At 40.7% G+C, this 24,798-nt stretch overlaps 1 protein-coding gene across 2 annotated transcripts in view; it reads left to right on the top strand.

Moving 5' to 3' along the window:
* UBR1 (ubiquitin protein ligase E3 component n-recognin 1) overlaps window positions 1-24,798 on the top strand; it is a 128,174-nt gene that overhangs the window by 83,882 nt on the left and 19,494 nt on the right. The window contains exons 29-42 of one of the 2 annotated variants that reach the window (XM_075927249.1): window positions 2,594-2,686; window positions 2,954-3,138; window positions 4,596-4,801; window positions 6,511-6,604; window positions 11,721-11,873; window positions 12,246-12,334; window positions 15,136-15,229; window positions 17,641-17,789; window positions 18,618-18,673; window positions 18,980-19,076; window positions 19,594-19,661; window positions 20,038-20,188; window positions 20,664-20,751; window positions 23,262-23,395. In XM_075927249.1, coding sequence (XP_075783364.1) covers window positions 2,594-2,686; window positions 2,954-3,138; window positions 4,596-4,801; window positions 6,511-6,604; window positions 11,721-11,873; window positions 12,246-12,334; window positions 15,136-15,229; window positions 17,641-17,789; window positions 18,618-18,673; window positions 18,980-19,076; window positions 19,594-19,661; window positions 20,038-20,188; window positions 20,664-20,751; window positions 23,262-23,395 — 1,657 coding nt within the window. The remainder of the gene's footprint in view (window positions 1-2,593; window positions 2,687-2,953; window positions 3,139-4,595; window positions 4,802-6,510; window positions 6,605-11,720; window positions 11,874-12,245; window positions 12,335-15,135; window positions 15,230-17,640; window positions 17,790-18,617; window positions 18,674-18,979; window positions 19,077-19,593; window positions 19,662-20,037; window positions 20,189-20,663; window positions 20,752-23,261; window positions 23,396-24,798) is intronic. The other variant, XM_006135407.4, reaches the window with a different exon arrangement.

Below are 24,798 nucleotides of genomic sequence, written 5' to 3'. Positions count from 1 at the left end.
CTCTGTCCCCACTCCCCTCCCATCTCTTCCCCACTCCCCGAACGCTGTCCCCACTCCCCTGTCCCCAGCCACAGAATTCTGTTTCCAATCCCCTGTTCCCAGCTACAGAATTCTGTCCCTATTCCTGTCCCCACTGGCACCCTGTCCCCACCTGCAGAACCCTGCCCTCTGCCCTCCCAGCACCCTGTTCCCTCTCCCCTGCCCCCACCCGCAGAACTCTGTCCCCACAAAATGTATAATTATAAATGCTTCATTATAGATTTAAATAGCATAAATAAAAAACAGACCATTTATTTCATAACTATAAACACGTGATTTTAATTTTATACATCGCATAATTTAAAAATAAACTGTTTATCAGGGTGTGTAAGTAAGGGCTGGGGATAGCAAATGATGGACAGGAGGAGAATAGAGAGGGTGGGGCTTCAAGGAAGGGGCGGGGTGGTAGATCTTCGCCTGTTCGGAGATTTAAAAAGTGATCTTGGGTGTAAAAAGGTTGGAGACCTCTGGTCTAGGGGCAAATAGTTTATGCAGTTTTGTTTTAGCTATTCTGGTCTCAGGATATTAGAAAGACTAAGTGGGTAAGGTCATATCTTGTATTTGGCCAACTTTTGTTGATGGTAGAGAGCTTTCAAGCTTATACATGACTTTCCTTCAGGTCTGGAAATTGTATTCAGTGGCACAGTTTAATACATGGTGGAACAGATTGCTTATCATAGTAGTGAACACATGTTTCAAGGGACCACTCAGGATGAACTCCCTTCCATAATAGGGGAAAAGAGGAGCAGAGAAAGCAACTGCAGTTTGTTAGTGGATTACAGATTGTGGTAATAAACTATAACTCCTGTGTGTCTCTCCAGTCCATGTTTTTTATTGTGTAGCAAGGTTATGAATTTAAGTTCCCAGGCTAGTCTATTGAAATTATTGTGCAGGTTTTCTTTGAGGATAAGGACTGATATCTAAGAGTGATCACTTTGAGAAGACAAAAACCCTGACATCATTTGTTTGTGAGTTCATTCAAGATCATAGTGCTTGTCTCATTTTAGCCACATGGTTTTTATTTGGGCGTTTAGTGCAAAGGATGAGGTATGCCACATGTTGTGATAAGCGTATGTAGGATTCTCTGATCTTGAAAGGTGTATTGTGGGAGATGTGTCTTCAGGTTTTGCATCTGTTCTGGCAGAGTGCCACTTTAAGTTGATGTTTCATGGTCTGTGAGGAGTTTGCTTCTAATGATGAAGTTGGGGTGGGGGAGGTTGTTTGAAGGCCAGAAGAGGGGGTTCAGGAAAGATTTCTTTCAGTATGGGGTTCCTATTGAGTTTGGGTTGTAGTTGGAACCCATATGGGTTCCAGTGTGGGGTGGCAAATGATAACTGGGTTGTGCAGTTGGAGGGAGTTTTATTTCTTTACTGAATCAAGTTCTTTTGGTATATTTAGAGGCCCCCATTCCATGATGTAGTCTGCTCCTTTGATGGATTGCCCTTCTTTGGTGAAAGTGTATATCCTGGACTTTCTCTTGGAACTGTATTCTATGTTATCTGAGTGCCTGTCTATAGATAACTGATTTCTTGGTGTACTTGGGGTGATTAGTAGATCTATGAAAGTTGGTGTCATGATATAAGGGTTTCTTGTATACATATTTGTCTGTGGGGTTCTCTTGCTGAAGCTGATTGAGATGTCCACAAAGTTGATGTTCATGTGAAAGTATTCCAGAGAGAGTTTAATAGATGACTGGTGGTAGTTGAAATTATAGGAGAAATTTGTGAGGGGGCTGAAGTCATCTGTCCAGAAGATGAAAATATCAGTGTATCTCAAGTATATTATCAATTTCATGGTGCATTGATACAAACTTTTTTCTTCAAGATAGCCCAGGGAAATGTTTGCATATTGGAGAGCCTTCCTAGTATTTATGGCTGTTTGTTGTTGAATGTGAAACAGTTATGGATAAGGATGAAAAGTTTAAGTCCAGCATATGGATTGTCATTTTTTGTTGTCTGTGATTTAGTCTTTGACTGCCCTTTTCCAGAATACCTCAAAGGGGTAGCCATGATGTCTGTTAGTCTGGAATTATAAAAACAAGCAGTCCTGTGGTACCTTAGAGACTAACACATCTATTAGGTTATGAGCTTTCATAGGTAAAACCTACTTCATCAGATGAGTTTGAGTAGAAATTACAGAATTTGGGGTGTGTATATAATAGCAAAAGAAGTTACCTGTCATTTTTAGTAACCATGTTAATTAATCTAATTAAGTCAGGGTGGAAGTGTCTCTCATAGTGTTGGATGTGGAGATGGGATTATCAAAGATGGGGAAACTTCCTTTGTAGTGCATTAACCAGTTAAGATCTTTATTCAAGCCTAAATTGATAGTATAGAACTTGTAAATGAACTCCAGTTCACCTGTGTCCATCTGTGATCAGGTGGGACAAAGAGATGGCCCCTGCTGTCCAGAAGGGCTGGGAGTGGGGAGAAAAGGCCCCTGCCAGCCTGGGAGGTTGGGGCGGTAGAAAAGGCCACTTCGGTTGGTGGGGGGGAGGGGGAAAGAGAGCCTCACTGGACAGGATCTCCCAACTCTCATTCTCACATGCCCCCAGCCTCCTACTCTGTCTCCACCCCCCAAATCTCCAAGGCCCAGTCCTGACTCCTGCACCCCTCACACCACCTGCCATGAAGGACCCAGTCTTCTAGTAAGTAAATAAAGTATTTTGCAGGTTATGTGTTTCATGTATTTTAATTAAAAATTCTGTATTTTTGAATTCATAAACATGCTCTATTGATGACTTGAAGCCTAATTGGCTTTTAAAGATTTGTTTTGGTTTTTGTTTTGTTTTACTATCATGGGATGATTCATTGGGGGTTTTGATGGGAACGATTAGAATATCTTTTTTTTAAATGCTTCTTGGTATCTTTTAGTTATTCTTAGTCTATGATTTTTAATACTGTTTCTTAATAAGACTCAGAGCACTCAAGACAAAGAGAAGGCTGAACGGAAGAGGAAAGCAGAAGCTGCAAGGCTGCATCGCCAGAAGATAATGGCCCAGATGTCTGCTTTACAAAGGAATTTCATTGAGACTCATAAACTCCTGTATGAAAACACACAAGAGACACAGGGAAGGGAGGAAGTTATGGAGGAAGAGAGGTGAGATGAGACAGCTGTCCAGAGTTCTAATGGAAAAATTCATTTCCTAAAAAGTGGTTATAACCAGGTCTTGACAAACCACGCCGAAATCTACTCGCCAGCCCCACACTGTGCGTGTGCCAGACCTGCATTGCACATGTGCGTGCCGCTGGTGAACGGGGCGACTGAGTGAAATCTGCTCGCCACTGATTTGTCGAGCCCTGGTTATAACTAATCAATTTTAATAGTACACTTGTGCATCAACCTAATCAATAACCCTGTTCCTCTTACTACTGATATTTTTCAATGTCCTATCTTTGGAGCATCGGCTATTGGCTATATTAGTTTTTTAACTTGATGATCTAATGATCCAACCTAGTATGGCAAATCCTGCTTTCACTGTATAGGACAGGAATCTAATCTTTTTTTCTAAATTTTATAGTACTTACAATGAAAATTTCATACCTATCCATCTTTTTTAGTGTATGTGTTTTCTTGGACATCTGGCTACATTATAGCCCATTTGCTAAATTTTAGTCATGTGAAGTGTGAGGGGGTTTTGTTCATTTGTTTTTGTTTTAAAGCTAGTCCAGTGGAAAAAAATATGTTCCAAATCAGGGGATTGAAATTCAGACTCAATCACAATAAGAAGCATCGCTCGTCATTCATGAGTGACTGCATCTAGTTGATGCTAGAAGTAGAATTGTCAGACTTGAGTTCAAGAGCAATGGTCACAGTGCATGTGCAAGAGACGAAGTGCTCCAAGTCTGTACTATAAAATTTGTCATGGTTTTGATGAGGGTTGATTTATATAGGATATATCTGTGCTGGTGAAAGTTTCTGCAGTTTAACAGGCAAACCTAATCTAGTTTATTTTGCTTGGGGGAAAAGGAGCCTGGAATAAATTATGCAGGTATAAATACAGTTTTGCTAGTATAAGCTGTGTCCAGACCAGGAACATTTGTTGGTATAATATACCAGTATAACTATATTGACAAAGCAATCTTACTGTAGATCCAGCTTAATGTATGATTTTGATAAAAGGAAGAGAAAAAATAACCTGGATGAAGGATTTAAAAAAAAAAGTACAGTAATTTCGACCTGCTTTATCATTTAAAATTTCAAGTTCAGTAAGTCATCTTCAAACATATAAATGAAAAGGAACACCCTCTTAATTCTTTCTCATTGCATCTTGCCTGAGAAATGAAAGGACATTTGAGAAATCATGAAACAATAAATGGAATGATGGAATTTATTTCAATATGTTGTATTAGATAGCTACCACATTATGTCTTAAAGATGGTTGAATATCAGGGTGACTGAAGTGATCCTGGTACTTTTTGTAAGGGTTTCTGCAGTAAAGTTACTGTTAAATGTAAGCACTAAATTATAGGTTTACATGCCTTCAAGAGGATGTTTATTTCATTACAGGAAGTCTGCTAATTGTTTGTTGAGCATTGTTTTTTATGTTCTTACAGCACGCCTTTGGCCATTGATTCTTCCAGAATTGCCTTGGGACCCAAGCGAGGTCCATCTATTACTGAAAAGGAAGTGTTGACCTGTATTCTATGTCAGGAGGAGCAAGAAGTGAGGCTGGAGGGTGCTGCGATGGTACTATCAGCTTGTGTCCAAAAATCCACTGCCTTAACACAACACAGGGGGAAAACTCTTGAACTCTCAGGTGGTAGGTATATCTCTTCAGCTAAGAATATCACTTGTTGCTGTTCTCTTCTTAGAATTCACTTCAGTTATATTTAATTAACATTTTCAGACAATTAGATTACTGAGTGGTTCTCTTTAATGAAAAGTTAGTTAAGAATTTTAGTCGTGTGTTAGATGGGCTTAAAATTCTTGCCATGAAACTAGACATATGGTGTGGAGGAGAATTTACTGCCATTTTCCCTTGTAAAACAAAGATGAATGCCTCCTAGTTTGGGTAAATAAAACAGTTCACATTAATCTTGCAAAATAACTTGCCGAAGCAGTTGAGTTTTGTTCTGTACACCAAAGAACATGTATCTGAAGATACAGAATGAATGGCTATTTCTCATTATTGCATATTGATCCAACTGTAGAAATTTATTTTTAATTAGTTGTGTATATTTTGTCATAAACCCTAACCAGACACCTGTCTAAATCCTGCTTATTAAAGTGTATTACTGTAAAAAGGGCAAGAACTTCTCAAACACTGGAGTGTATAGAAAGATGAACTAATAACATATTTTTTTTGTTTTTTTCTTTATTGTTTGTATAAGCTAATGCCTGAGCCCTAGACAAGAACCCCATTTTTCCAGGCACTGTACAAACACATCTCGATACCAAAAATGTTGGTTAAATCTCAGTATAAAGAAACTATTGTATCCAATGACTCTCATCTCTACTAAGTTTTCTCAGATCCTTCCTTTAACAGAATGCCAGATTATCTAAGTAGCTAAGGAAAGAAGAAAATAAGCCAGAGACAATGCAGGGTTGAGCCAAATGGTGTTCCATAATCAGCATGCCAATTAACTACAAATCTTCCACTGGTGCAACTGGTGGGGCATCACCTGCATTAGAAAGGATGTAAATAAGCATTTGAAGAAGCAAAAATAGCCACTGATCTTCCATAACTGTGATGTGTTACTCATTACCACTCCCTTTTGCCCTGCGCCTCCGTGACAGTTAGCCATCAACAAGGAACTGAGGGAGCAGCGGGGCCCTCTATACTAGAGCTATGAGGGTATGATTTCAGGGAGCACCAGAGCTGATGTGACAGATACCACTGTGGGGAAATACTTTCTAGTGGCAGTACTCTGAGCAAGCACGCGCTTACGTTGGAATGGACCTGAGCAACACATCTCAAAGAACAGCAGTTATGGAAGGGTAGTAATCATTTTTTCACATCAGCTTGGCAATATCTATTGCGGAAGTATAGGTGATCATTTGGGGACTCTTCTGTTGCTGACCCCACTCAGCAAATCACCTCCATCACCAAATACTGGAGAAAAGACAATAAAGCTAAAATCCCAGGCAGATAGAGTGATTGAACACACTGATGCCTTTTTACCAAAAGATAATTTAACAAAGAAGGACATTCATTAATGACTGGCCACTGATTTCAGATGTCTTGTCTTATTTTATTTTATTTTATTTTATTTTATTTTATTTTATTTTATTTTATTTTATTTTATTTGTGGTAATTTCACATTGAGAGAGCACTGGATAGAACAAGGAGTGGAACTGTAGCAGCATAGTTATGCTTGTTCTTGCCTGGCAGAGTATTGTTGTGAAGAAGCTTTCTACTTGAATGTGCTTACTATGGAAAAATGAAAGGTTAGTGGGGGAGTTGTCTATATTGACCCAAAGGTACACTAGTATTATTTTAATCTTTTTGCTTCTCATCTGTCTTTCTAGACACGTTAGATCCTCTTTTCATGGACCCAGATATGTCATGTGGAGCCCACACAGGAAGCTGTGGTCATGTAATGCATGCAGCCTGCTGGCAGAAGTAAGAGGATATCTTTGCAATTCTCTTTCATATTTTTGTCTCAAGTTGATTTATAAATGATGTAAAAGTATACCGGCACAGCAATACAAAATATTGAAGCTCAAATAAGAAGTCAGCCTGTCCAAATACTCAACCTCAGCAAATCAAAGAAATCTGGTACAAGAGCAGTCTCAAAGACCAACAGGAGAGGACACTAATATAAGGACACAAGTCCCCATTGTCCTAAAGAATGGTCTAAGCAGGTAAAACTATCAAGAGCAAGAAGCTAGCCCTCAAAGATGACATTAGCAAGAAGCCAACCCTCATAGATGAGACTTGCATCATGCCCATAAGGCATCTAACAAGGGACTCTGATAAATCTCTAGGAGATTTACTCAGTGAATACCTTTGACCGCATATCTTTATCACTACATCAGGCCAGATTACACTTATGGACCAAAGCAGGCATGCCCCAGCAAATCATAACTGTCATGAAAGGACACAGCAATTGTCTCTATACGTAAATACTTAAGGATTTGGCTACAAAGGGCTTATTTTAACCAGTGTTTTAATATCATAATAAGTAACATGTTGGTTAGAAAGAGGGACAAATAAATATTGCCAAAAAGCCTTAGATTGATAAAAGCTGTGAAAAGTAAAGTTTAGAAATTTCATCACCATGAAGTATCAGAAGATATAAAGAGCAGGATTGCTCTAGTATAAGTTATTTTAATATCACATGATACAGATGCTATTTTGTAGACTTTTTATATTTTTTGTGTCATTTGGCCATAAATAGCCTCGTTATGCTTTCCATGCTTATCTATTTTTAATATATGTTTATGGTAAATATCAGTGTAAAACAAACACCAGGAAATGGTACAGAAAAATGTTCCTTAAGTATTATACATGGATAACTTCTGCTCTTGGCAGATCCTATCCACATACAGCTAAATAGAACAACACTGAAACCCAGTTTCCATGCTCTTATTAAATTACCATACTCTGTGGGTAGAAATGGGCAGCAGAGCAGACTCTTCTCTTGAACCAGATTTTGCAGCAGGTTTGAGTATAATCATTTGCTTATTACATAACTGATACAATAATATATTAGTTTGCTCAAAAGGATACCTGTCACATTTTAAAAGAATATATAGAGATACTCTTGGAGGAATTCTGCACCACTGCATAATGCAGAATTTTGAAGAAATTAATGTTATGCATGTAGAATTTCCTTTCTCCTACAGAAATGCACTGAAGTGGTGCTGGCCGCCACTGGACTTGGCAAAGCCAAGCTTACACACACATAGAAGACACTGCTGGGGGAAGGAGAGGGAGCTAGAGGCTTTCTGGCAGCTGCAGTTCCAAGAATGATGAAGGGCAGGGTGGTGCTCAGGAAACTCTGCAAGCCTGGGACTGAGCATCAGGCTTTTCCTCCCTCTGAATCCTTGGGTTCTTGGGAAGAGAGAGAGGGGAAGAGAGAGAGGGTGTGGGTATCTCGGCTTGGGGAGAGCATCACTGGGCTCTGGGGAGGATTGTGTTCAGGTTCATTGGCTGGATGGAGGAATGCAGGTGGTCTCCATGATGGGAAGGCTTGTGGTTGCCTGGCTAGGCTTTGGGCAAAGGGGGGTGGGAAGGGGACAGATAAATATGAAGTGGGTTTAAGTCTGAGGGATAGCCATGTTAATCTGTAACTTCAAAAAACAAAAAGTTGTCCTGTAGCACCTTGGAGCTCATGATACTATATATATTTTTTTGTTAGTCTGTAAGGGTACGTCTAGACTACAGGCTTCTTTCGACAGAAGTTTTGTCGACAGATACTGTCGACAAAACTTCTGTCGACAAAGCGCGTCCAGACTACATTGAGTTCTGTTGACAAAGCAAGCTGCTTTTGTCGACATGGTAGTCTGGACGCAAAGGACAGTTTCCATTCAATAACACCTTCTGTCGACAGAAACTCTGTCGACAGAAGGTGTTATTCCTCGTAAAATGAGGTTTACATACGTCGACAAAACTGCTGAGTTCTGTCGACGTTATGTTGACAGAACTCAGCGGTAGTGTGGATGCAGGTATAGTTTTGTCGACAAAAGTCCACTTTTGTCGACAAAACTCTGTAGTCTAGACACACCCACAGATACTACAAAGTAGATTGTCATAGGCAGAGGCAAATGGTAAGAGTGGACCCAGGGGTCCACGGGCCACATGCCCCTTCCCCCACCAGTGAAAGGGCCAGGACAACCCCCTCTACTTGACCTCTTCCCCATCCCCGCTCTGCCTATTCTTGTTCCTGCTCCACCCCCACCCCACCTCTTCCCTGCACCACTAGTGCCCCCTCCAGCTGCTAGCTGTCCCCGCCCGCCCACACTATTTGGGGGCCTGTGGTTCCCTCCTCTCCCCCATCCCCTACCCATACACATCACCCTTGATTATAGGGATTTCTTTTAAGTCTCTACTCTCAGGATAAAATGCGTGTGTCTGTATTGTTATAGACTTGCTTACTGACAAATATTTTGAAATGGACTAAGTCTGTTTCTCAACCTTTTTTTAATAAAAGTACCCTCTTTTTAATTAAAAAAAAAAAGTACCCCAAGTACCTACAGTTTTCAGACACACAATTTTTTTCTACCATTGTAACACTTTTGTTTAAGCAACTTAATTGTAGCCAGGTGGGCGTTGAAATTTTTGAGTGTAAAAAGAACAAAAATAAAGCACTGTAAAACTTAAAACAAATTCCGTTTTTTCCAGATTTCAGTTGTGTTGACATACCCCCCCCCCCCCCCCCCCGACTTTTCAAATACCCCTAAGGGTACTCGTTCCAGTGGTTGAGAAACACTCATCTAAGTAACTGGGACTGCTGTGATTATGTAATGTTATGACAAAATTTGCAGAATTTTTAAATATGGTGTGCAGAATATTTAATTTTGTTTTGGTGCAGAATGCCTTCAGAAGTAATAAATAGAAGACAATTAAAGTACTGTGAAATACACTTTGTCAAATAGTCTGTTTGGAATGTATGAAAAACCTATGGACTTTCCATTTTACACTTACTGCCTATTATGCTTTAAAATTTGGAAAAATAAAATGTGTGTTGATTCTTTGTAGAGAGTAGTTTCATAAACATTTTGTATGTTGAGACCATGTTTTTCACACATCTTTGTCATCTTTCCTTTATAACTCTTATCTTCTAATTAAATAATTAGATTTTATTAGTTTACATTTAGACCTAAAGTTAGACAGACCTATCCATATGTAAGCTGCTGTATATTTGGTTTGCCATATATGCTGATTTTAGATGTTCAACTTTAGGCAAGCAGATTTAAAAATAGAGTTATTTCTGTACTAATGGGTGTATCTAAACCATCAAGATCATGGGGCATACTGCAGATAGAGGAAAAATTTACAATGAAACTTAGAAAAGATCACACTTACTACATCTTCTATTTTAATAGTATCACAGTTTTCCCATGTGTATGTTTTGAAAAGTAATCTGCTCTCCCCCTTTACTGGGGAAGTTATCTCAATTAATCATTTTCTTTCCCTTGATCACATATGTAATGTGGTTCTCATTGTTTGTTTGGTTTTTTTTGTTTGTTTTTTAATGTATTGGATAGACACAGAACTGTGGTCTACAAGGTGAATTTTCTGTAGTGATTTCTTTGAATTATAAATTATCCATTTCCATTTTACTTCAGCAAAAATAAAGATATGTTTTTCATATCTAGTGGTGAGACTGGATTCTCACAATAGATATGTCACTTAGGGACATTCATCCATGAAATGCTACTATTAGCTGATGTTAAAATAATTATCCTGTAAATATTATATATTTACATTTTGAATGCTGTGACTCAACTTTATATATATAACCTAGGAATAAATGTGTGTATGTGTGAGGTGCTTATGATGTTGGAGAATAGTAAATTTCAGTATAGCTTGTGTGTAAATATATTAAATAAAATACACACTTATATGGAGGTTAAAATTAGGGAAAGCTCTCTGCCATTCTTGTCTTCAAAATGCTCTGAAATTACCTGGTTCACATTAGGGATGTTAGATATTGGGTACAGGCAGTCCCCGAGTTACGCGGATCCGACTTACGTCAGATCCGCAGTTACGAACGGGGTTTGCTCTGCGTCTCCCTGGTCTGCTGGGAGGAGCGGCACTACTGGAGCAACCCAGCAGCACCCAAGCTGCTCTGCCCCAGGCGTCCCCAAGTCAGCCGCTGCTGAAACTGACCAGCGCTGACTACAGGAAGCCCGAGGCAGAGTTGCTCTGCCCCGGGCTTCCTGGAATCAGCCGCTGATCAGTTTCAGCAGCAGCTGACTTGGGGATGCCTGGGGTTCTTAAGTTGAATCTGTATGTAAGAACTGGCTTCCAGATTCAGCCTGTTGAAACTGATCAGCGGCTGATTCCAGGAAGCCCGGGGCAGAGCAACTCTGCCTCGGGCTTCCTGTAGTCAGCCACTGGTCAGTTTCAGCAGCGGCTGAATCTGGATGCCAGTTCCAACTTACATACAGATTCAACTTAAGAACAAACCTACAGTCCCTCTCTTGTACGTAACCCGGGGACTGCCTGTAATTGAATAGTCATGCAACCGCATGAATTCTTATCAGTTACTCAACTAATTGATAGCCCGTGGGGGCAGCACAGTAGAGTGGGGTGCCAGGCAGGAGCTGGTCTGCAAGGGGAGCCAGTGTAAAAACCAGCTCCCTGCGCAGCCCAGCTGCCTGCCACCCCATACTGCTGCCTATGTGTCAGAGGAAGCCGCATGGGGCAACAGCAGCTCCTGTCTGCAGGGTCCGAGCTCCCCGTGAACAGAGGCTGCTATGGGAGGGTGGTGGTGTAGGAGGCAGCTGCGAAGCAGCCTCTGCCCATGGCAACCTAGGCTTATCGGTTAATTGTATAGTCGAATACATGCTGACATCCCTAGTTCACATACTTGTTCAGTTATTTACTTTTGTTTTGGTGACCAAGCATGTGGACCAAGTATATGTATTAGTTGCGTAGCAGAAGGGAAGTCTGGTTGTTGGTGTAGGAAAAAATGCACTAGACTTACCATTTTGCTCTTTGAATTCTTGTTTCTCTGTTGCACAGAGACCATTCTCCTTACTAGCTTATTTTTTTTTCAATGTTGCAGATACTTTGAAGCCATACAACTGAATTCTCGACAGCGTCTTCATGTTGAACAGATTTTTGACTTGGAGAATGGAGAGTACTTGTGCCCACTCTGCAAGTCTCTGTGTAACACTGTGATTCCCATTATTCCTTTGCAAGCTCAGAAGATAAACAGGTGAACTCCAGGGGAAACTCTTCCATGATTCTAAGAAAAGAAGCTATCCAGTACTTGTAGGGGAGCCAACCTCTTTGAATAATTTTTCCAACTGCTATCTGGGACTGCTTAAACCCATTCTGTTTTCTGTCCTGTTGACCAAAATCTGTATTTGGAAAGAAACTTTAATAGGTTTCTCACCAGTGAAAGTGTTCTAGTATTAAAACAAATTGTAAAGTTTAGTTCATGTTTGTTTAGGGTAACTAAATAATTGTATAAATGCTAACTGTGACAGAGATGAGCTATATGTTATTCAAAGATTAGGCTTCAGATCATTCATTGCTACTTGCCTGTGGTTTTTACATAACCACTGCTTTTTATTTCTATTTTCAGTGAGGATGCAGAGGCAGTAGCTCAAATTCTGTGTCTGGCTAGGTGGTTGGAGATTGTCATGGCCAGGATATCTGGTTACAACACTAAAGGTTTGTTTATTTTAGCTGTTGAGATTTACACTAAGAATATTTAAAAACAAATTCTTTGAATTGTTCATTATTATAGTAAGAAAATTTAAATCTTTATTTAGAACACAGTGTTTTTCTGTTCTAGAACTAACAGCTGGTGGTTTAGGCACAGTGATTTCTACTTGATTCTTCAGTCATATAGTCTCACTATAAGGAAATGTATATTCAATAAATATACTTTTCCTTTGTGAACTGAGGAGTCAAACACATTGTATGCCTTCTTGTCTTTTCTGTCCTGAAAAATGGTGGCCGAGGGTAAAATTTTCAGAAGCACTTAAGTGATCTAGTAGCTCAAGGGCTTGTGTACATTTGAAATGCTATAGTTGCATGGTTACAGATGTGGTATTATGTGTTTGGGGGGGGGGGTTGTATTCTTTGTAAACATTGCCTGCACTATTAGGAAGTGTTTTCCCATGGGCCTAGCTAGTCCACTTTCCCGAGAGGTGATAGATAGTTTGGAATTCTTTAATGAATCTAGCACTTTCTATGTTGGGGATTAGATCAGTTTAACTACATGGTTCAGAGATGTGGACTTTTTGTATCTCTGACCAACTTAGTTGATCCAATTTAATTTTCTGGAATAGACCAAGCCTTAGTTTTACTGGGGATTTAGGCTTCAAAATCATTCCATACTTTTGAGAACTTTACCCTTAAGGTTTAAAAATAGCTCTAGATAAATGAACATCTACATTAAATCTTTGAACAAGTTTATTAAAGCAGCTGATTAGTTTTAAGGGAAAAAATTAATCACCTCAACAAGAAACAGTGATAATTTTTGTTTAATTTTCTAGGCAGTTGTAATCTGAACAACACTTTTGTCATAGTCTTACTGTACAATTGTCATGCATAAGTTGCCAGTAATATACAAAAGAGAGTTTTTAGATCTATTAGTTTCTTATGGATGTACTTTTTCAAACTACCCTTAAATCAGTGACCTTTTCTGACACTACCATGTGTCTACAATAATTAATTTAGCATGAAAGGGGAGGTCCATTAATGTACTATTAGCTGCAATGGGGGCTGATGGGTTTGCCAGGCCCTTGGGCAAGGTAGGAGAGGGCTGGCTCCCAGAAGGGGTGGGGCCTGGGTGGGCCTAGGGGCTAACCTCCCACTGCCAGCCCTTCAGTGTTGCCCAGAGCATGCTCCCTGGAGTTCAGGTAGCAATTTAAGCAGTCCAGATTTCTGGCTGCCGCCATTGCTGTTGCGGTAGTGGCAGCGGCAGCCAGGAGCCTCGGGTCCTTTTGAATTGCCGGGCCCTGGGGCAGTTGCTGCTTTTGTTCCTCCCTTTGTCAGTAGGCCTGATAAACTGTAAATTGCATCAACTATTTGATTAGCCAAATAATTGAAATTTTACATCCCTACTTTGTTGCGGTGTGAGAGAAATATTTTAAAACTGTAACTATCACTGTGTGTAAACATATTCTGAAGTTATATTACTCAGTGATACAGCTATTTATTTCATTGATATTTGGAGTGGCATCATGGGCGCTACCATTTTCTTATGACTGGAAGGACCATAACTTTGTACAATAAAGTATTCTGAGAACATGACTGCTGAGAAGAACTATAAGGTGAAACTTAGCCTTGTTCCATTTGATTAATCACTCAGAATACGAGGAGAGGAGCTTTAGCATAGTGTATCACACATCTCCTTTAACAGAGAGCTTCACGCTTACTTTTGTGCTGCTTTAAATAAGTACATTAATATTAATTCATTGGAACTAGAAGTCCTCACTACCCAAAGCAAAAGTGTATAATGGCTGTACAGTAACTCTGGAAACTCTAACTCTGCTGTCAACAAGTCTTGGTATCTGGGAGATAGATACTAGGAATCTGCATTGCCTTAAATAGAGCACTTTGGTTTATGTAAAAAGATCTGATAACCCTTAGATCGTACTCTGATTTAGGTGCCCACAGTGGATATCATCATCTTTATGATGATATATGTTTGGAAAACAAAGTCATAGCTTTTCTAAGCCATGAAGTCATATTTAGTAAGAATATTCTCTTTGGTTGTTTCTGTCTCCTTACCAGCCAAGCACTGGTTTTGATTCTCAAATTTCTGAGACTAGAAGAAAATGCTATTTAGGAAGGAGGGTTAGAACGCAGATTGGCTGGTAAGAAATAGTGATGTGAATAAATAGTTGAGTAGGCGATTAACCAATGAGCCTAAGCTTATTTGGTTATTTTTCTCAACTACTTACATTTCTCCCTTCCCCTCACTGTGTCTGTATCAGAGGCAGCAAAGTGGGGGAGCCAGTGCTGGGGGGAGCCAGCTTAAAAGTACCGCCATGGTGCCGCCTGCCCACCTCTCCATTACTGCCTCTATCAGAGGCAGCAGCATGGGAGGGAGGTAGCAAGGGAAATTGCTGCCACCCTGCATTGCTGCCTCTGTATTAGAGGCAGCAGTGTGGGGCAGCAGGCAGCCAGTCCACGAAGGGAGCTAGTTTTTGAACTGGCTCCTTTCACATACTGGCTCCTATCTTGCGCCCTGTGCTGCTGCCTCTGTATCAGAGGTAGCAGCGCTGAGTAGCAGGGGTCTCCCCAGGAATGGTGCTGGATTTCACTGGCTGCCGGCCCACCCCCAGGGACTATAGACTAGTCGACTAACTGCTAAGAATTCATGCGGTTAGTCAACTACTCTGTTACACACTATCTAACATCCCTATTAAGAAAGCAATGGTCTGTTACATTTTTTAAAAAAGTTTGTGTATGTTAATGCAATTGTAGTTTAATATAATCTAGGGTTTTTTTTCTGAAAGGAGAGAAGCAAAATGTTCCATCTTCAGTCAGCAAAGGAATGGGAGACTTTACTTCGGAATTCCATTCCATCCTTAGTTTTGGAGTTCAGCCTTCGTAAGTGTTGCCAAAAATTTGTATTGTGATGAAGGAATCTGAAAGTTCTATGCTTTGTGATTTCTAAAACAGTCTAAATGCATCTCAAGATTTTGGAACTTGCCTTCATCCTTTTTATTGAAAAAGAGGTGTTTGTATTCTGAGCACAGAACTGGGAGCCAAGAACCTGCTGACTTATAATTGGAGCTTTGCTGCTTATTCTATGTGCATTTAACCACTCCGTGGCTTAGTTTCTCAAGCATCGTGTTTCTGTGTTTTGTAAGAATTAATGTTTTTAAAGTGCTTTGTTGATTAAGTTGTTTTTTACAATTTACTGTGGTAAATTGGAATTTCCAAGATGGTATGGAAAAGAAAACTGTCTGCTGTTTGGTATATAGAGACTGAATAGACTGATTGTTTGGTTTTGACTCTCTCTACGGTATGTCTTAGTCTTTTTCCTCCTCCTCCAGATGCTCTAGCTAACCTGCCCACTGTACTTCTATTGTCCATAGCATACTGAATAAAGTAACAGGTTCTGCTTCACCCCTTATGTTGTCTCTGCTGTTCAAGCTTAGCATGGTTATAGTCTGAAAAATAACTGTAAAAATTGTATCAAAAACTCTATATAATTTGTTATATCAGAAGTGCTTCAAGTACATATAGAAAGCTTTTTCCCCTGTTGCTGCAAAAGCATTCTGGTCAAAAAGCTAAATTTAATTCTTTATGGCTGAGGCATCATCTTTAAGAAGAAATATTCTGTTTGGAGCTTAAACATTCGGATGCTGATGTGTGAGCCAGAATAGAATCTAGATCGTTGTTCCATGATTCTGTTAGTTGTGAAGGAATTGGCAATTCTGCTTTGTGTGAGCGCACAAAGTATAACTATTAATTAGGTATGTGCTGGTTGTGCATAGTTACTTACCTGATGAGAATTGTCACTTTTAGGGACAAAGGAGGTACTAACTTTAAGGAGCTCCTTTCTTTTAGCAAAACTTCAGAATTATTAAATTTAATTTTAGATTTGAAATTCTGTCTCCATTGCTAGCCCTTTATGAGAAATGGACAAGAGAAGATATGTTTTCAGTGTGACTATTAAGTTTCTTTCCCCACAGTGCAAGTTCTTTATTTCCCCCAATTTATCACTTTTCATAGTAAAATAATTGGTGCTATTTTCCTGAATAGGGAGTTTAATATGCCTTCATACTGAAGCCTATATTCTCTCAAGTTTGCTCCCAGCTTGTTAGCTCTCATCCTTCTCGGTTCTCAAACATTTGCTTGTAGAGTTTATTAAACCAATTCATGTGCATACCAAAGGAAAAACAAAAGTTTCAAGAATCTGTACTGGTTCTCTCTGGTTCATTAGGTCTTGATTTATGGACACAGTCTCTTCCTTGTTTCTCTTACTAAAGATAAATGATCTTGGTGTTCAGGCGTTCTTTCACAAGGAAGCATTTAGCTCAGGGGTGGGCAATAATTTTTAATGTGGGGGCTGCTCCAAGATTTTGGAAAGTAGTCCAGGGCTGATGATATAAATAGTGAAGGTGCGGGATCTGGGATGGAGGTTGGGTGTAGAAGGGAACTTGGGATAAAGAATTGGGGTGGAAGAGGGGATGTGGGGTCTAGGAACAAGTCTGGGTAAAGGAGGCAGTTGTGACCTGGGGCACTGGACTGGAGTGCAGGGTTTTGGATTGAGACCTAGGGCAGGAGGGAATTGTGACCTGGGGCAGGGGACTGAGGTACAGGAGGAGTACAGGGGTTTGGGATGTGACCTAGGGCAGGGTTATAACCTGGGGCAAGGGATTGGGGTGCAGCATCTGGAAGGGGGCAAAGGGATTGGGGTGCAGCATCTGTGATGTAGGACTGCAGGAGTGGGGGGGCAGAGGGTTGGGAGAAAAGGGAGATTAGAGGGCAGAGGCAGGCTCTGGCTGGGTTACTTACCTGAGTGACTCCTGGCTAGCAGCCCAGCAGGGTTCTCAGGCAGCTTCCCTGCCTGCCTTGCCCCCGTGCAGGCTGCAGGGGCCATGCATGTTGGTGAATAAGAGCCTGAAGAGAGTGGGGAGGGCTTTCTTTGCGCTGCCTGTTCTTCAGTCAGGCAGCTCCCATTGTCCAGAAATCAGCCAATGAGATTGTTCTGGGGACAGAGGCAGCACATGAAGCACTGCTCCTCTCTCCTCAGGGCTCAGAGCTGAGAAAAAGATATGTCTGCGGCAGCTGCTGGGGGTGGGGCGCGCGTGCAGGAACAGAAGGGAGTCTGCCTGAGGCTTTCTGCTGCATCTGCATGCCAGATCTGGTGGCTTGGTGGGCTGGATCCAGCCGCTCAGCTATATTTTGCCCAGGCCTGATTTAGCTTATGATTAATGCCACTGATCTTTTAAGTTGCAAAACACTGTTACAGGTTTACTAGTTGAAGTTGTCCTTGCTTTCCTTCACAGAGCCAAATACTCAAACAGTATTAAGGAGATGCTGGTTCTCTTTGCCACCACTGTTTACAGAGTTGGATTAAAGGTTGCTCCCAATGAAGCTGATCCCCGCATTCCTATGATGACTTGGAGCACATGTGCTTTTACTATCCAATGTATAGGTAAAGTAATTGTTTCCTCTTTGTCATGGCTTTGAACATTTCCTTTTATTTCATTAATTTGAAATTGTGGAATATTCTAGTTTGAATAAAGGTTTATTCATATGTGAGATCTGGAATGCCAGTTGCCATAAATATCCAAGGTGATCTGCCACAGTACCATCATAACTGCAACTGTATTTATGAACACAGGCAGCTAGCTTGGGTCATCACCTGTGGTACTACAGCTACCTTGCTATTTTTAGTGACCTAGCTCAATCAAAGCTAGCTTAGATATTAGCTCAACAGATTTGTTCCCTGTGTGTACTCAGAGGCATTAGTGACAAAAATATGTAGGTTTTTGTTTGGGGTGGGTTATAAGTGCCAAACAAATATACCTAGGCAAACCTATTGAAAGCAGAGTGGTTGCACAGGAGTCAGTTTGGGTATACTTTGAAAGCAGTGGCAGTTGCACATGTGTTATGAGTATGTAGTTTGACCACTAGAACATTATCACCAATGTTGATACACAAAATGGAAAAAACCCAGGTGTAACCCTTAAATTTGTAAGATCTGAAAGATGCTTTTTTAAAACTAGTTTTACTTTTAAATTGAGCACATTTATATGTGGAAATCATAGAGAGACAATAAACATGAAATCTTATTATAGCAATTTTACGGAATCATTTGTCTCAGTAAAATTGCACTTTTAATAGCAGTCCTATAATCGGGGACAAGTTTGATTTTGGACTAGCATAAGTGCATGGAAAGTGAGAAGACCAGATAAGCAGACTATTGTAGCTACTTTAAAAGCCCATATTTACCACTTACTTTCTCTGTTTTAATTTTAAGAAAACCTTCTAGAAAATGAGGGCAAACCTTTATTTGGATCTCTGCAAAATAGACAGGTATGGATAATCCAAGAAGCAATTAATGTTAATGAACACTGGACATTTGGAATTACTAGCAGCAAGTACATTAGTAATGTCCAAAGAAATTCTGTACCATGATCTCTGGAGTTTTTAGATATTTGTGCTTTTCACATAGACTGCTGACAGAAAATGAGTCTGATGTGGAATACAGTCATAATTCTTTTGTAGAAGTTCATACTTGATTTAACTACTTTTTACTGAACTTGAAGGGGAAGGTATTTCAGCACTGTCCTGTTTAATTATTTCCCCATCCCTGTCCCACGTTCTCTTCTTGTGCTCTAGCACAGCGGCCTTAAAGCATTAGTGCAGTTTGCAGTTGCTCAGAGGACTACATCACCACAAAGCCTGATTCAGAAACACCTTGTTCGTCTCCTAGCAGGTAACATTATTTTTGTTTTTTCTTCTAGACAATCTGTGCATTGCTTTTAAGTAACGTTTATGTAAACTTTCCTTAGTAGATGGCAAACACCATTAATATAGTCTAAAGAGGAAGGATGTTCTAGTGGTTACAGTTCTAACCTGGGAATCTGGAGACCTCTGTTCAAGTCCTTGCTTTTCCAGACTTTCTATCACCTAGTCTATTGTGTGCCTCCTTTCCCCATCTGTAAAATAGGGGTGGTAACACCACTTCACCTCACAATTGTGATAAGAATTTCATTAACATTTGAGGTGCTCAGATACTATAGCCGTGATAGGTTGATAGTTACAGTTCAGAACATGTGTCCAGGTTGCATGTGCATTGGGAGGCTTTTATTGTTTTTATAGCTTACCAGTCAGAGCCATAGAGGAAGGCAGAGGTAATACAAACAATGGCTTCTCATCCTGCCATTGTAATTCCAGTGAAAAAAGCAGTTAACATTTTTAATCAAATGTGTCATGAACCTTTGTTCTTGTAGTTCTTCTACCAAACTTAAAAGTGGAAGATACGCCGTCCATTCTAGATGTAGATATGTTTCATATTCTGGTAAGCATGTTCAGTTTGTTTTTGCAATTAACCATCTTGCCTCTGAGGCATTATCTGTGAATTCCATTGTAGATCCTCCTGCAATTGATGATCTCTCTAATCCATTGAGAGGTATTTTTGTGTCACCAGTTGGGTAGACTTTATGTTTGTGACTTAATTTCATGATCTTTTTAGCCCTCATTTAACTGAAAACATGGCTTCAGATGTTACTGGTTAGTGCTAAATAACTACCCCACCATTAGAGAGGACTAATGAATAAGCGTAGATGATGGTTAACTTATTGTCTTGTCAAGTTTATGTGGTGTTTGTTTATTGGAACTTCTTCTAAGTCTGGTATTTCACCAATATTTTGGCTGTTTCTCTTTTTCCAATTTAGGTAGGTGCTGTGTTATCATTTCCATCTTTATATTGGGATGATACTGTAGACTTGCAACCTTCATCTATTAGCTCTGCCTATAATCACCTCTACCTCTTCCATTTGGTTACTATGGCACACATAACACAAATCCTTCTAACCTCTACAACAGGTAATGGTACCACCTTTAGATTTTTTTTCAGGTATTTCGTCCAGTTTTTACAAAATGATTTGAAAGGGTCTTGGAAACTGGTTTTCTGGCACAGTTGTGGCCTGTGAAATATGGGATTTGATAATCTGATTAGGGTGGGAATTACACTCCTCTCTATACTCTCTGCGATGGAACAGTACTGACAGGACTCCTCTCTTATGTGATAATTAATGTAAGGGAATAATGTCAACACATAAGGGAGAGGAAGCAGTTTTGTGATGAGGCTGAGCAATCTCCACATTTAAAACATGCCTGTGTGGATATTTTTGTTGGTTGAGTTGGGCACAAATAGGAAGTGATCTAATAAAATGAAATGTTGTAAATTGTATATAAAAGTTGAAAGTAATGGAAATTAATTCTATATATATATATATATATATATGGGAAAGAAATTTTCAAGTGGATTTACAACAAGGTTAATTTTTTGTGTGCACAGAATCCCCCATTGCTCAAGCACAAGATTACAGTGAGGAGGCTCATGCTGCTGAGTCTTTCTGTAGAGAAGTTTGTCAGTACACAAGTGGGTAAGTAAAACCTCAGTTGTAACAATAAATGTTTTACAAGACACATTTAAAAAATACATGGACATTCACCTGAAAAACACAAAAGAAAAAAGGTTAGATGTAGGTTACACCAGAAAAAAGGTTAGATGTAGGTTATATCAGGAGTCCTTGTGCTGAATCAGCAATGTCTCATAGGGTATGTCTACACTACTCCGCTAGTTCAAACTAGCGGGGTAATGTAGGCATACCGCACTTGCAAATGAAGCCCAGGATTTGAATTTCCCGGGCTTCATTTGCACAAGCGGGGCGCCGCCATTTTTAAAACCCCGCTCGTTCGAATCCCGTGCAGCGCGGCTACACGGGGCACGAACTAGGTAGTTCGAACTAGGCTTCCTAGTTTGAACTACAGGCAGTCCCCGAGTTACGTGGATCCGACTTACGTCGGATCCGCAGTTATGAACGGGGATTTTCTCGCCCCGGAGGACTGGAGCGGCGGGACGTCTGATCCCGCCACCCGCCTCCTCCGGGGCGAGAAAAGCTGCTCCCCGTCTCCCTGGTCTGCTGCGGGAGCCAGCAGACCAGGGAGACGGGGAGCAAAGCGGCGCAGGACCCGGGGCCGGACCCGCGGCGCTTCCAGATCAGCTGGAAGCGCCGCGGGTCCGGCCCCGGGTCCTGCGCCGCTTTGCTCCCCGTCTCCCTGGTCTGCAGACCAAGGAGACGCTGAGCAAAGCCGCGCAGGACCCTGCCGGACCCGCGGCGCTTCCAGCTGATCTGGAAGCGCCGCGGGTCCGGCCCGGGTCCTCCGCCGCTTTGCTCCGCGTCTCCCTGGTCTGCTGGGGGGGATGCAGCTAGTGCCCCCCCCCCAGCAGACCAGGGAGATGTGGAGCAAAGCCTGGGGCCTGTGGTAGAGCAGGTGGGGCGCTGCCGGTTGGTCCCGCAGCACCGCTCCTTGGCGCTACTGGACCAACCCGGCAGCACCCCAGCTACTCTGCCCCAGGAGTCCTGATTCAGCCGCTGCTGATCAGTTTCAGCAGTGGCTGAATCAGGACGCCTGGGGCAGAGCAGCTGGGGTGCTGCCGGGTTGGTCCAGTAGTGCCGAGGAATGGCCGCGCTACTAGACCAACCCAGCAGCACCTGAGCTGCTCTGCCCCAGGCGTCCCCAAGTTAGCCGCTGCTGAAACTGACCAGCGGCTGACTACAGGAAGCCCGAGGCAGAGTTGCTCTGCCCTGGGCTTCTTGGAATCAGCTGCTGATCAGTTTCAGCAGCAGCTGACTTGGGGACACCTGGGGTTCTTAAGTTGAATCTGTATGTAAGTCAGAACTGATGTCCAGATTCAGCGGCTGAATCTGGATGCCAGTTCCGACTTACATACAGATTCAACTTAAGAACAAACCAACAGTCCCTATCTTGTACGTAACCTGAGGACTGCCTGTACCGTTACTCCTCATGGAATGAGGAGTAACGGTAGTTCGAACTAGGCTTCCTAGTTCGAACTACCTAGTTCGTGCCCCGTGTAGCCGCGCTGCACGGGGTTCGAACGAGCGGAGTTTTAAAAATGGCGGCGCCCCGCTTGTGCAAATGAAGCCCGGGAAATTCAAATCCCGGGCTTCATTTGCAAGTGCGGTATGCCTACATTACCCCGCTAGTTCGAACTAGGAGGGTAGTGTAGACATACCCCTACATTCCTAAAAACTGGAAAAGATCTAGATCTGCTATCTGACTATGAAGTGTGTTTTTTTTCAACAGAAAATATGGGTGATGTGTACATAAAAATGGATAGTGGTGTATCCAGAGTAAAGTTTGATAACATTGATTGAAATAATGTTAATGGTGCTGATTATAGTTCATTTTTTTAAATCTCATACAATATCAGTAGCCTTTCCTTTTTTTGTCTCCACGTCTACTACAATTGTTTTGTCAATTGTGACTCTCTGTAATTAAGTTCATTGGTTTCTTTACATTTATTCCTATCATTCTCTAAGAATATTTAAGGGTTTTTTTGACAGAATTTCAAGAAGTTAAGTGTCTACATATGAAAACCAATTCAGTTTTGAAAAAAAATTAAATGGTTCTCTGTAATAAAAGGAAAACAATCATAAGATTTAATTATTGTATCTGATATGCTATGGAGCAGCAAACATCCTCCTCAAGCCCAGGAAAAAAATAGAAGAAACTAAATGAAACCATCTTGAGCCAGTTTTTAGAGATGAACATCTGCCTGTTCTTAAACTGAAAATACATTTGGAAAAACCATAGCAAGTAATAAAGATATCCTAAACACATTGTAACATTCATAAAATTAGAATTTAGGTCTTGGGGACTGTGTCTGACTGAGAATTTGAGGCAATTTCCTACTGTTGCTCTAACAGTATTGCAGCTCCACCAGTATTAACAGTGGTGGGAGCACTAGCCATAGACCAACGCCCAGAACTGTAAAACATGATGGCAACCTTCATTTGAAAATTGTCAAAAATTTTGAGTATAGTTATGTGATCTGAGCTTTTAGAGATATGCCTGATTTCTGTTATAGCTGCTTTAGCCGTGATGTTCCAGGCTGGCACGTGTGGGACTGTGTTAAGAAAGGAATCACACCTTATCTTCGTTGTGCTGCTTTGTTTTTTCATTACATGCTGAGAGTATCTCCACCTGAAAGCCTGCTATTAGGTAAGTAGAAGAAGGTAATAATAATTTAGTTTAATTTGCTTCTTTTCTTGTTGAAGAGTGGAGTGCTTAAAAGTTCAAGGTATAAGGTGTACATATATATATTTATAGTAGCGTTTGATGAAGTATATTCAACATAGAACCATAATGATGTCTTTTAACATTCTTTAGATCATAATAGAATTGATTTTTAAAAGAAAAAATGAAGCACAGTATATGTGGAAGGGATACAATTGAAGAGTTAGATCATATGGGCCTTGCCTGTATGGAAGAGTTTTTCTTTTAGAGTAAGGAAATGTGTGAATTTAAACAGGTATACTTATAAGCTGAAATGCTTTGGTGTGCCTCTTGCAAAGGAGTGTCAGGTAAGCTGAAAAAAGCCATCCTTATGTCTAAAAAGCGTCCACATTTTGGATTATATAGTTAGGTCTCTTGTACTATGATCTGTAAGCCATGTAGACTATCCCATAAGAGATGTGTGGATAGAGCAGAATGAAATCCAATTAAAAGATGAGGAATAAAGAAGCTAGAACGTAAGACTATCTTGTTATAAAAGTGCTGTCACTCATTTTTAAGGATCCCAAAGCATGGCAACAATCTAAAAGAATGCAACCCCATAGCATTTTGAAAAGAGGTAAAGAATAAAAGTGATATAAATTATTGAAACTAAAAGGTATAAAACCTTAAACTAATTCCCCCTGTAATGATCCAGGTTGGAATTTGGCTGAATGCTATGGTTAGCATGATGCCCTACCAAATACTAACACTTGTGAAACACACACACATATACACTTTATGGCACATTTGGTTGCCTCCTAATACCAGTCTGGAACACTGGTTCTGTAGAAAGGAGAGTCCCCTGGTAAATCAGTAACATCATTTTCTACAGTCCCTATGTATCATTAAGGGCTTTTTTTGTACTGTATGGGGGTGTAATTTCTAGAGGGCATTAACGTGCTGCATCTTAGTTAGTTTGTGTATACCCTGCTGGCATGTGCCAAAGGTTCCGTAGTGCATCTTAATATAGTGCTGTTTAAAACCATTAAAGCACACTAGAAAATCTTTTATGTACACCAGCAGCAGCTACACTGACCACCTAGTGCACAAAATGTTAGTGTGCTACCCTCCCCATATTGGACATTACCCACTTAGTAAACAAGCCTTAAGAAATCTCCCAATCAAGTACCGATCTGACACAGCCTTGGTTTAATACGTAAATTCTGATTGGATCATAGCAACATAGAATTGATTGCAAGCCAAAAATGTAATGAAATATATAATTTAAAAACACATCGTTAGAAAGTGCTTCTTTGAGTAGTGTCCCTATGGGTGCTCAATTAGGTGTGACGGTGCTCCTGTGCTGCGCTTTGTAAGGTGAAACTTGACCTTGTTCCATTAGATTAATC

This window comes from Pelodiscus sinensis, chromosome 4, assembly GCF_049634645.1.
Source record: "Pelodiscus sinensis isolate JC-2024 chromosome 4, ASM4963464v1, whole genome shotgun sequence".
Classification (NCBI taxonomy): domain Eukaryota; kingdom Metazoa; phylum Chordata; order Testudines; family Trionychidae; genus Pelodiscus; species Pelodiscus sinensis.
The sequence above is the reverse complement of the archived record's forward strand: the minus strand, read 5'-3'. Positions and strand labels throughout refer to the sequence as shown.